The following is a 13,335-nucleotide window of genomic DNA, read 5'->3' on the forward strand; positions in this document are numbered from 1 at the left end:
AGAAAGAAAGAAAGAAAGAAAGAAAGAAAGAAAGAAAGAAAGAAAGAAAGAAAGTTACTAACTGTGGAGTAGAGCGAGGAAGCACAACTCAAGTGGAGGCATCATTAAGACTGGAAGTGAGGAAGGCACAGGACATGTGTGTGGACCCCAGTACAAAGCACCTAGTTTCTACATTTGTGGTGTGGTGGTGGGCATAGCTGCCTTCCAAATCATCTGGTTTCACATGAGGATTGGGTTTGTGGTGGGGAGTAGTGGGAAAAGGAGTTAGAATCACCAGATTGTGGAAGAATTCTTTGAATGTCATGCTAGAGTTATGCTAACGTTATGCTAGGACATGGGAACCTAATTAAGGTTCTTGATCAAGGGAATGATATGTTTATAGCCAATAGTTTGGGGTTAACGGTAAGGTGTTGGCTGGTTGTGGTGAATCATTTCTGGGTTGGGGGCCTGGAGATGTGGTATATCTTAGTGGTCATACTCAATACTGAATAAATGGCATTTTTGAAACCTTAGATAAGTGGTTCTCAACCTTGCTGTGGAATAGAAATCGGCTGGAGAGTTTTTAAAAAATATTAAGATGTGGGCCCAACCCAAGATTGATTCCATTATTCTAGGGTAAGTTCTGTGCATGAGGACTTGTTTAGAGTGCCGTCATGTATTTATATAAATACCTTTATATAAAAGTAATGATAACCTGAGGCCAGGGTTGAGAGCCACTGCTCTAAGGTAAATAATACGTTCATTCCTTTTAGCAGTTTTTGAGGGTGAAAGATGCCCTGTACTTGACATGGTGGTGTGAAAAGTTCTGATATTTTATGGCATGGAATTGAAACAACACTCGATGAATTAATTTTGTCACTGAGTTTTATATAGGAACAAAAATGTAAGTGAATATTGTTGGCAAATGACTATTGATCGAGAGAAACGTTTAAATGTTTCTTGGCAGTTTTGTATTACACTTACAATCAGGTTTAGTGAGAGCTTTTATAAATAACCCTAAAGCAAACTCTTGATAGAAACTGGCCGTGCCTTTTTTTCCCCTTCCCTTTCCCCTTCCTCAAATGGATGTCAGTACTATAAAATGTGTGTTTTAGAATTATCTTTTTCTTTCCCTGCTCTGTCAGCAGTTTGCAATTCATAATTTATGGTTTTTTTCCCCAGTATGAGTGTATATATTCTGCAGTTGTAACACAAAATGTAGTTCAGTATTGGATGGTATATAACTGCACTATCATGGTAATTGTGAATGTTAAGTTTTTATCTAGAAATGTCTAGAGTCAGAAACTCTGCCACAAATCTTAAAAATTGCCTTTCACCTATTTGATTCTCAGCACTGTCTTTTTTAAGTAAAAACAATTTCCCTTGAATTGGCTTCACTGAACTGTTGAGTAAAATTTGAACAGTTGATGGTCTCCTTTCTTAAGAAATAAGTGTTTGAAATAAACTAGAATTTATTCTAGGTAAGTTTGTAAATTGTTTTTCATTTCTGTGTCATGAATCTGACTCAGTGGTTGATGTGTTAAGGAAAACCATAAACCACCACAGGACGTTCTAAAAAGTACACAGTCCTCAGAGTCGGGGAGGGACCTTGACATTGCCAGGCTTTGTGGCTTCTCAGAACCTTGGTTTCCTCCTTTAAAAGGAGAGAATTAGATGAAATCATTTCTGTGGTTCCTTCAAGCTCCAGCATCTTTTTCAGTATTAGCAAAGAAACGTGACTGAAGAATATAAAAAGATGATGTATTTTAAAAACTCCTTATTTCTCTCTAAAAAGCCTACTTTAAATGTCATTTTTACTCATCATCCTCTCTGCTCATCGCCTTGTGTCTGAATTACAAGACAATTTTTTAAAATGGTTTCAGGGTCATTCCTTTCTTCCTTTTCTGGAAATAACCAATGTGGCCAAAATAGGGTGTATAAATTAAGGGTGTTATAACTTAACTGACTTTTAAAGCCATTAATACTGACCTTTGAGACCTGGCTTTCTCCTTGGTCCCATCAATCACTTCTATACCACCTCCCCCAATACAAAAGGTTAGGCAGATGTGGATACAGTTTATATTCCTGAGGGTTATAGTGGTGGAGAGGAGAAAGGGGCAATGAATAGAGGAAACACCATATTTTTTCTTTTTATATTTCATAGTGAGTATAGCTATATTTAATTTAAAGATGAATATATGTGTGAATGTTGATTCCTTTCTGTATTTAGGTCATACTGTTAGATATTACACTGGAACTTCAGAAGCAAATTATGTCTGAATTGGAAATTCTTTATAAGGTAATTTTTCCTTGGTCATTTTTTTCTTACAAAGCAGCTTATGATATTGACTTGCAGGGTTTTGGTTGTTTTGTTGTGTTTTTTTTTTTTAACTATTTTTGTCTTATTTTTATTACAGTGTGATTCATCATATATCATAGGGTTTTATGGTGCATTTTTCGTAGAAAACAGGATTTCAATATGTACAGAATTCATGGATGGTGAGTTTTCCCTATTATAATACCTTTAAAATGACTTGGGAGGCAGAGTGCTTTAAAACCTGGTTCTGATATAGACGTCAAGTAGAATTAAAAATAATTACAATATACCAATAATGACCTCCTTTATACTCTAAAACATCTAGTTTTAGAGGTTCCTGGTGTTAAATATTTACAGCTGAGCTATAGTTTCAAGAATGTAATTTCATTTACTTTTTATTGAAAATTTAAATAGAACAGATTAAATGCTGGCCTAATCGGTGGTTTGATATTTGATTCTTCCATACAATCTGTCTTTACTTGCAAAACAGATGTTCTGTCTTTTAATGTTTCAATAGCCAAAACAGATTTTCTTTTAAAGAAATCTATTAACCCAATGTCCTGTGTCTTTTACAAAGAAATCGGTTCTTAATTGCAAGATAAGAAATTGTTTTTCAACACAGCTGTTTAGCCAAGATGTGTTTAGTTTTCTTTGGACTCTAGCCCTTTCCTTTCATCTGTATTTTTCATTCATTTCTATTTTGGTAACTCTTTCTTGGTCTGAATATTATGGCAAAATGTAGATTTCTTGGTACCCTGTTCCTGAAATAATGTCATCATTGTTATTTACCCATTTTAAATCAAAGCAGTCTTTAGATTTTATATATTCAGTTTTTCAGTTTCTAGCCCATTAAAACACAACATTTTTTAAAAGTTTATTTATTTATTTTGAGAGAGTGAGTGTGCGTGCACATGTGAACAGGGGAGGAGGAGAGAGAGAATCCCAGGCTGGCTCTGCACTGTCAGCATGGAGCCCACCGTGGGGCTCGAACTCACAACTCTGAGATTGTGACCTAAGCCGAAATCAAGAGTCAGATAACTGACTGAGCTACTAAGGTGTCCTTCAGCATTTTTTCTTATACTTAGTTTATTTGGTGGGTTCTTAGTATGTAACAAAGTAACTAGTTCGTGCCTTGCAAGACGTTTTCAGAAGTTATCTTTGGTAGGTTGATACTATAATAAGGTAGATAATGTGTTCTAAATTCTGTTTCATATTAAAATATGCATTTATTGCGATGGCATATTTAATCACCATAAAATTCACCATTTTGATGTATACAATTCATTGGTTTTGAGTATTTTCACAAGGTTGTGCAAGCTCATCATCACTAATTCCAAAACATTTTTATTACCCCAGAAACAAACTCCTTAGCCATTAGCAGCCACTCGCTATTCCTCTAGTCCATGGCAACTGCTAATCTACTTTCTGTCTCCAGATTTTGTACTCTTCACGTATATGGAATCATGCAGGATGTGGCCTTTGTGTTTGGCTTTTTATTTTATGAAAAAAATGTTTTAAATTTTGTTTATTATTTTTGAGAGAGAGAGCATAAGCAGGGAATGGGCAGAGAGAGAGGGAGACAGAGAATCTGAAACAGGCTCTGCACTGTCAGCACAGAGCCTGACAACGGGGCTCATACCCATAAACTGTGAGATCATGACCTGAGCTGAAGTCGGACACTCAACCAACTGAGCCACCCAGGCACCCTGTGGCTTCTTCTACTTAGCGTAACGTTATCAAGGTTTCCATGTTGTAGCATGTATCGGTACTTTATTCCTTTTTATGGCTGAATAATAAACTACTCATTTAGCAGTTGGTGAGCATTTGGGATGTTTCCACTTTTGTGCTGTTATGAATAATGCTGCTCTGGATGTTTGTATGCAGGTTTTTCGTGTGGATAGAAGTTTTCAGTTCTCTTGAGTATATATCTAGGAGTTCAATTGCTCGGTTGTATGATAACCGTATTTGTAATTTTTTTGAGGAACTGTCAAACCATTCCATTCTATTTCACACCCGTTTGCATTCACAGCTGCAATGGATGTGGGTTTCAATTTCCCCACATCTTTGCCAACACTTGTTACTGTGTGTCTTTTTTAGTATAGCCTGTGAGAAATGATATCTTTTTAGTTTTGATTTAGATTTCCTAATGACTAATGACATTGACAATACTTCCATGTACTTGTTGGCCATTTGTATATCTTCCTTTAGAAATGTGTATTCAAATCTTTTGTCTATTTTTACATGGGTTATTTGTGTTTTTATTGTTGGGTTGTAAGAATTTGGTATGTATTCTGGATAGTAGTATCTTACCAGATGTATGATTTGCAAATATTTTCTTCCACTCTGAGTTGTCTTTTCATTTTCTTGATAGTGTCCCGTGAAGCATAAAAGTTTTAAAATTTTATGAAGTTCAGTTCATATTTTTTTCCTCTGGTGGCTTGTACTTTAGATGTCATATGTAAGAAAGTATTGTATAATCCAAAGTCATGAAAGTTTATACCTGGTTTCTTCTAAGAGTTCTATAATTTTCATTCTTAAAGTTTTTTTTTAATCTATTTTGAGTTAATTTTTGTATGTGGTATAGAGTCCAAATCCATTCTTTTTCATGTGAATATCCAGTTGTCCTAGCACCATTTGTTAAAAAGATTATTCCTTCCCATTGAATTTTCTTGGCACTTGTCAAAAATTTATTGACCATGAAATGTATTTCTAGACTCTCAGTTCTATTCCATTGATCTATTTGCCCATCCTTGTGGCAGTACTAGACTGTCCTTGCTTACTTTTTTTAAAAAAATGTTTATTTATTTATTTTTGAGAGATAGAGAGCACAAGCAGAGGAGGAGCATAGAGAGAGAGAGAGAGAGGAGACACAGAATCCAAAGCAGGCTCCGGGCTCTGAGCTGTCAGCACAGGGCCTGACGTAGAGCAGAGCTCGAACTCAACGAACCGTGAGATCATGACATGAGCTAAAGTTGGACACTTAACTGACTAAGCCACCCAGGCACCCTGTACTTTTACTTTATTATTCTGTGTTACTTTAGCTTTGTAGTAAGTTTTGAAATTAAGAAGTGTGAGTACTCCAACTTTATTCTTTTTCGAGATTGTTTTAGCCATTCTGGGTCCCTTGCATTTTCATATGAGTTTTACAATCAGCCTCCCAAATTTGCACACACACAAAAAGTCCAACTAAGATATTGATACAGATTGCAGTGAATCTGTACATCAGTCTGGGGAGTACTGCCACTTTAACAATATGAAGTCTTATACTTCATGAACACAGAGTATCTTTCCATTTATTTAGATCCTCTTTAATTTTTTTCAGTGATACTTTGTAGTTTTTGGTATTCAAGTTTTGCAGTCCTTTTGTTAAATTTATTCATAAATATTTTTGATGCTATTATAAATTGAGCTTTTATTTCAATTTTGGATTATTCATTGCTAGTGTATATAAATATAAATGATTTTTGTATATTGATCTCTATCCTGCTACCTTGTAGGATAAATTTACTAAATTTGTTTCTCAATCCTAATAGGTTTTTGTAGCTTCCGTAAGATTGTCTGTATAAAACATGTCATCTGCAAATAGACGTAGTTTTACTTCTTTCTTACCAACCTGGATGCTTTTAATTTCTTTTCCTTGCTTAATTACCCTGGCTAGAACCTTCAGTAGAATGTCAAATAGAAGTGGTGTGAACAGACATCTTCTTTTTCTCCTGATCTTAGATGGAAAGCTTTTAGTCTTTCACTATTACGTGTGATATTAGTTTTGGGTTTTTAGTAGATGTCCTTTATCAGGTTGTCAAAGTCCCCTTGTCTTCCAAGTTTGTTGAGTATTTTTGTTTTTTCTGTGTTTGTTGAAATGATAATGATTTTTAAATCCATTTTTCTATAATTCCATAATTAAATCCATTATTCCATAATAGTATTATACTAATTGACTTTTGCATGTTGAACCAATTTTGTATTCCTGAGATAATTCCAATTGGTCATGATGTATAATGCTTTTTATAAATTGCTGGGTTCAGTTTGCTAGTATCTCGTTGAGGATTTTTGGATTTATATTCTTAAAGAATATTGGTCTATAGTTTTCTTTTCTTGTAATGTCATTGTCTGGTTGTGGTATCAGGATAGTTCTGGCCTCAAAGGAGTTGGAAAGCATTTTTTCCTCCTCTAGTTTTTGGAATAGTTTATGATGGATTAATGTTAATTTTTCTTTAAACATTAGGTAGAATTCACCAGTGAAGCCATCTGGTCCTGGGGTTTTCTTTGTGAGTAGTTTTTATGGTCAAGTGGCATCTGTTGCCTATTATCAGGAGAAATCCAAGCACTTCTGCCCACTGCATCTTAGTATGGAGTTGCCAAGGAAAACACAGTGCAATGAAATGCTGGATTTTACAGTGCCTTACATAAAATTAAAAAGAGAGAGAGAGAGAGACAGACAGACAGACAGCAAGATCAGTTTGGGAATATCAGTTCCCTGCGGCCAACAGTAAGTCCTTCCTGGCAGCCTATACAGGGCCCTTGGCCCACACACCCCTCATGCTGCAGCGAAAGGATCCTCCACCCCACCCTACTCCTGTGGTGTCAGAAGTACCGAAGGCTGGGGACATGTCTGAAGGTCATTGACACACATGCTTAAGCAGGACAAAGGAGTACACACTGAATTTGAAACAGGGAAAAACAGTCCAAAACAAAGAGGTAAGCCCAGCACAGGCTACGTGGGCTCTTTATCTGCTGGTAAGCAAGTGTTCCAGACCCATGGCCCATTCTTATGTGGCCACATCGGGTCCAAAGAACAGTGCACATAAGACCGTCTTACCCAACAGTGTTTTTTAATTGTAGTATATTACACAGATAACATATAATTCACCGTACTACCCATTTTTAAGTGTGTAGTTCGTAACTGGTAAGTACATTCACATTGCTCTGCAACCAGTGCCACCATTAATCTCCAGAACTCTGCATCTTGCAAAACTGAGACTCTGTACCCATTAAACAGTAACCCATTGCCTCCAAACCCCAGCCCCTGACTACTAACATTCTGGTTTTTTTGTCTGCATGAATTGGACTACTCTGGGTACCTCATTTCAGTGGAATCATACAGTATTTGTCTTTTTTTGGGACTGGCTTATTTTACTTTGCATAATGTCCTCAAGGTTCATCCATGCTGTGGTGTGTGTCAGAATTATTTTCCTTTTTAAGACTGAGTAATATTTGTGAGTTTTTTGATTACCAATCCCTTTAATAATTATATGTAGTTGTAGGTTTATTCAGATACGTATTTCTTCTTCAATTTTGATAGTTTGTAGCTTTCTAGAAATTTATCCATTTCATTTAGATTACCTAATTTGTTGATACACAGTTGTTCCTAATATTCCTTTATAATCATTTTTATTTCTGTAAAGTTGGTGTTAATTTTCCTTCTTCTTTCATTGCAAATTTTAGTAATTTGAGTCTTTTTCTTTTTCTTCCTTCCTTCCTTCCTTCCTTCCTTTCTTTCTTTCTTACTTTCTTTCTTTCTCTTTCTTTCTTTCTCTCTTTCTTTCTTTCTTTCTTTCTTTCTTTCTTTCTTTTTTATCAGTGTAGCTAAAAGTCAGTCAGTTTCTTTGCCTTTTCCAAAGAACCAACTTTGGTTTCTTTGATTTTCTCTGCTGTTTTTCTCTGCCTTAATATTTGTTTCTTCTACTAGCTTTGGGTTTAGTTTGCTCTTCTTTTTCTAGTTTTTTAAGGTGCGAAGTTAGGATACTGATTTGAGATATTTCCTACTTAATGTAGCCATTTGCAGCTATACATTTCCCTGTAAGTACTGCTTTAGCTGCATCCTATAAGTTTTGGTATGTTGTGTTTTCATTTTCATTTAGTTTAAAGTATTTTCTAATTCCCCCCAAAGGAGAAATCACTTGTGATTTCTTTTTTGACCCATTTTCCATTAGGAATGTGTCATTTTCCACATTGAGTGTTCTTCTGTTGTTGATGTCTAATATTCTTTTGAGGTCAGAGAACATACTTTGTATGACTTCAGTTCTTTTAGATTTATTGAGGTTTGTTTTAATGCCTAACATTCTATTCTGGAGAATGTTTCATGTATACATGAGAAGAATGTATTCTGCTCTTGATGGGTTAGATTTTCCTTAGATGTCTGTTAGGTCTAGTTGATTTACAGTGTTGTTTAAGTATTTTATTTCCTTGTTGATCTTCAGTTTAGTTCTATTTATTATTGAAAGGGGGATATTGAAGGGGCACCTGGGTGGCTCAGTCAGTTGAGCGGCCAACTTTGGCTCAGGTCATGATCTTGCAGTTCATGGATTCGAGCCCCATGTCAGGCTCTGTGCTGACGGCTCAGAGCCTGGAGCCTGCTTCGGATTCTGTGTGTCCCTCTCTCTCTGCCCCCCACCCCGCTTGCGCTCTTTCTTTCTCAAAAGTAAATAAACAAAAAAAAAAAAAAAAAAAAAGAAAGTGGGGATATTGAAGTCTCCATCTAATATTTTTTGCTTGTGTATTTCTCCTTCAATTCTGTTAATTTATGCTTCATATATTTTGGCATTCTGTTGTTAGGTGCATATATGTTTATAGTTGTTATGATCGACTCTTCAGTCATTATAAAATGTGTCTCTAGTTACTATATTTGTCTAGAGTCTATTTTGTCTAATCTTAGTGTAGTCATCCCAGCCCGCCCATTGATTCTTATTTGTTTGTTCTATCTTTTGCCACTGTTTTGCCTTCAACCTGTTTGGGTCTTTGAATCCAAAGTGCATCTCTTATAGACATCATAGAGTTGGGTCATTTTTAAATCCATTCTGCCAATCTGTCAGTGTTTAATTCATTTACATTTAATGTAATTACCAGCAATATCTGCCATTTTACTACTTGTTTTCTTTAGTTGTATTCTTTTATGTTCCATTTATTCATTACTGCTTTCTTTTATGTTAAATAGGTATTTTTAATGTATTGTTTATATTCTCGTGATTTCTTTTACTATATTTTTTGAGTTATAGTTTTGATTTTCCTAGAGATTACAATTAACATCTTAACTTCTGACAACTTAGTTCATATTAATATCAACTGTTTTCAAGTCTATAAAATTGTTGCTCCTAATAGCTCCATTCCATCCCCCTCCTTTGCGCTGTTACTGTCATAGAAGTTACATCTTTATAAGTTGTGTACTTATTAATGCAGATTTTTACTTACTGCTTTGTGCAGTTCTGTTTTTTTTAATTTTATTTTTTGTTTTTTAAAATTTAAAAACAAATCCAAATTTGTTAATTTAAAATCCAAATTAGTTAGCATATAGTGAAACAATGATTTCAGGAGTAGATTCCTTAATGCCCCTTACCCATTTAGCCCATCCCCCTTCCCACAACCCCTCCAGTAACCCTCAGTTTGTTCTCCATATTTATGAGTCTCTTCTGTTTTGTCCCCCTCCCTGTTTTTATATTATTTTTGTTTCCCTTCCCTTATGTTCCTCTGTTTTGTCTCTTAAAGTCCTCATATGAGTGAAGTCATATGATTTTTGTCTTTCTCTGACTAATTTCACTTAGCTTAATTTCACTAATTTCACTTAATGCCCTCCAGTTCCATCCACGTAGTTGCAAATGGCAAGATTTCATTCTTTTTGATTGCTGAGTAATACTCCATTGTATATATATACCACATTTTCTTTATCCATTCATCCATCAATGGACATTTGGGCTCTTTCCATACTTTGGCTATTGTGGATAGTGCTGCTATAAACATGGGGGTGCATGTGTCCCTTTGAAACAGCATACCTGTATCCCGGGGATAAATGCCTAGTAGTGCAATTGCTGGGTCGTAGGGTAGTTCTATGTTTAGTTTTTTGAGGAACCTCCATACTGTTTTCCAGAGTGGCTGCACCAGGTTGCATTCCCACCAACAATGCAAAAGAGATCCTCTTTCTCTGCATCCTCGCCAACATCTGTTGTTGCCTGAGTTGTTCATGTTAGCCATTCTGACAGGTGTGAGGTGGTATCTCCTTGTGTTGTTTTTTTTTTTTAATTTTTTTAATGTTTATTTACTTTTGACAGAGAGAGAGAGACAGACTCAGCATGAGTGGGGGAGGGGCAGAGAGAGAGGGAGACACAATCTGAAACAGGCTCCAGGCTCTGAGCTGTCAGCACAGAGCCCGATGCGGGGCTTGAACTCACTGACAGTGAGATTATGACCTGAGCCGAAGTCGGACACTCAACTGACTGAGCCACCCAGGCACCCCTCCTTGTGGTTTTGATTTGTATTTCCCTGATGATGAGTGGTGTTGAGTATTTTTTCATGTGTCAGTTGGCCATCTGGATGTCTTCTTTGGAGAAGTGTCTATTCATGTCTTTTGCCCATTTCTTCACTGGGTTATTTGTTTTTTGGGTGTTGAGTTTGGTAAGTTCTCTACAGATTTTGGATACTAACCCTTTATCTGATATGTCCTTTGCAAATATCTTTTCCCATTTTGTCGGTTGCCTTTTAGTTTTGCTGATTGTTTCCTTCGCTGTGCAGAAGATTTTTATTTTGATGAGGTCCCAGTAGTTCATTTTTGCTTTTGTTTCCCTTGCCTCCAGAGACATGTTGACTAAGAAGTTGCTGCGGGCAAGATCAAAGAGGTTTTTGCCTGCTTTCTCCTCGAGGATTTTGATGGCTCCCTGTCTTACATTTAGGTCTTTCATCCATTTTGAGTTTATTTTTGTGTATGGTGTAAGAAAGTGGTCCAGGTTCATTCTTCTGCATGTCACCGTCCAGTTTTCCCAGCACCACTTGCTGAAGAGACTGTCTTTATTCCATTGGATATTCTTTCCTGCTTTGTCAAAGATTAGTTGGCCATACGTTTGTGGGTCGATTTCTGGGTTCTCTATTCTGTTCCATTGATCTGAGCATCTGTTCTTGTGCCAAGTTCTGTTTCTTTTTAAATTTATTTCCTTTTTTTTTTTTTTTTTTTTTGAGAGAGAGAGGAAGGGAGGGAGTGAGGGGCAGAGAAGGGGGGAGAGAGGGAATGAATCCCAAGCAGGCTCTGTGCTGACAGCATGGAGCCTGACACGGGACTTGACCCCAAAAACTGTACAATCGTGTCCTGAGCTGAAATCAAGAGTCGGACACTCAACCAACTGAGACACTCAGGTGCCCCTACAGTTCTCTTTCAGTCAGACAGGAGAAAAAGACTTACAAACAAAAATACATTTATCCTGCCTTTTATATTTACCTATATAGTAACCATTACCAGTACCCTTTATTTCTGTGTGTGGATTTGAGTTACTATCTAGCAACTTTCCTCTGAAATTCCTTCAGTTGGAAGGGACTCCCTTTTATTTCTTGTAGGGTAGGTCAGCTAGTGATGAACTCCCTCAGTTTTTGTTGATTTCAGAGTGTCTTATCCTTCACTTTTGTAGTATAGTTTTGCTGGATATAAAGTTTTTGGTCAACAGTCTTTTTCTTTCAGCTATTTGAATATGCCATCCATTGCCTTTGATCTGCATGGTTCTGTTAATATTTTTGAGAATTTCTTGTATTGCTTCTCTTTTGGCTTTCAAGATTTTCTTTTGTCTTTGTCTCTGGACAGTTTCATAATGTATCTAGGTGTTAGTCTCTTCATTTATCTTGGAGTTTATTGCATGTCTTCAATGTGCAAATTAATGGTTTCATCCAATTTGGGAAATATATGGCTGTTACTTCTTCAAATATTCTTTCTGCATCTTTCCTTCTCTTTTAGGTCTCCTATAATGCATATGTTGATATGCTTGATGATGTCTTACAGGTCTCTGATAATGTGTTCATTTTTCTATTCTTTTTTCCTTCTGTTCCTCAGACTGGATAATCTCAATTGACGTATCTTTATATTCCCTGATTCTGTTTTCAGCCTATGTAGATATATTCTGGTGAATAATGTCTTATTTATTTTTAACTCCAGAATTTATTTATTTTTACGTATGTATGTATGTGTGTGTGTATATATATATACATATATATATATATATATATACATATATATATACACATACCTATGTGTGTATGTATGTATATGTGTGTAGTTGTATACTTTCTATCTCCTTATTAATATCCTTTATTAGGGGAGACATTATCTTCATACTTTAGTTCCTTACATGATTTCCCACAGTGTTTCTTAAATAGCTCATTAAAGATTTTTTTCTAGTAAGTCCAACATCTGAGCTTTTGTACAGATAGTTTCTATTAATTGCTTTTAGTCTTGTGTATGGGTCATACTTTTTTGGTTTTGTTATTGAAAACTGGACATTCAATTTTATTTTTTAAATAATGATTCTTTTTTATTTTTATTTATTTTTTAATTTTGAGAGAGAGAGAGAGAGAGAGAGAGAGAGAGAGAGAGAGAGACTGAGCACAAGTGGGATAGGGACAGAGAGACAGGGAGACAGAATCCAAGGTAGGCCCCAGGCCCTAAGCTATTAGCACAAAGCCTGATGCAGGGCTCAAACTCGCAGACTGCGAGGTCATGACTGAGCCACCCAGCTGTCCTGAAAACTGGACATTTTAAAGTAAATACTGTGTTAACATTGGAAATCAGATTCTCTCTCATCCCCAGAGTTTGTTGCTGCTGTTCAGTGACTTTTCTGAAGTATTCTGTCATGTTTATATCTTTGGTGTATGGCCACTGAAGCCTCTTTTCAGTGAGCTTCCAAGTCAGCTAATGATTGGACAGAGATTTCCTTAAATGCTTAGAGCTATTAAGTCTCCTTGTCTTTGTTGAGGGGTGTTCCATGTGTGTTTGGGGCACATCTTCAACACTCGCGCAGGCAGTTGGTAACTTTGTCTTAGTTTTTGCTTCCTGCTTGTGCAGAGGTTCCTGGTCAGCCCCAGTACCTGCTTACAGCCTCCTCAGAGCCTTTCTAAGCATGTACACAGCCGTATGCATGCACATATCCTAGATTCCCAAGAATATGATAGAATTTTTCAAAGCTTCTATGGACATTGCATTTCCTAGATTTCCTCTTTAAGATTTTTGTTTAGCTAGTTCAGCCCAGCTGTTATCCACCAGCTCAGTCAGTTGCAAAGTTAATCAGTTCTTT

General features: G+C 36.2%; 1 protein-coding gene across 17 annotated transcripts in view; it reads left to right on the forward strand.

The window, feature by feature from the left end:
* MAP2K5 (mitogen-activated protein kinase kinase 5) overlaps nt 1-13,335 on the forward strand; it is a 282,473-nt gene that overhangs the window by 97,894 nt on the left and 171,244 nt on the right. For all 17 annotated transcript variants that reach the window (XM_049611807.1, XM_049611808.1, XM_049611809.1 and 14 more), the window contains exons 10-11: nt 2,210-2,278; nt 2,397-2,478. In XM_049611807.1, coding sequence (XP_049467764.1) covers nt 2,210-2,278; nt 2,397-2,478 — 151 coding nt within the window. The remainder of the gene's footprint in view (nt 1-2,209; nt 2,279-2,396; nt 2,479-13,335) is intronic.

Source organism: Panthera uncia (genome assembly GCF_023721935.1).
Source record: "Panthera uncia isolate 11264 chromosome B3 unlocalized genomic scaffold, Puncia_PCG_1.0 HiC_scaffold_1, whole genome shotgun sequence".
Lineage (NCBI taxonomy): Eukaryota > Metazoa > Chordata > Mammalia > Carnivora > Felidae > Panthera > Panthera uncia.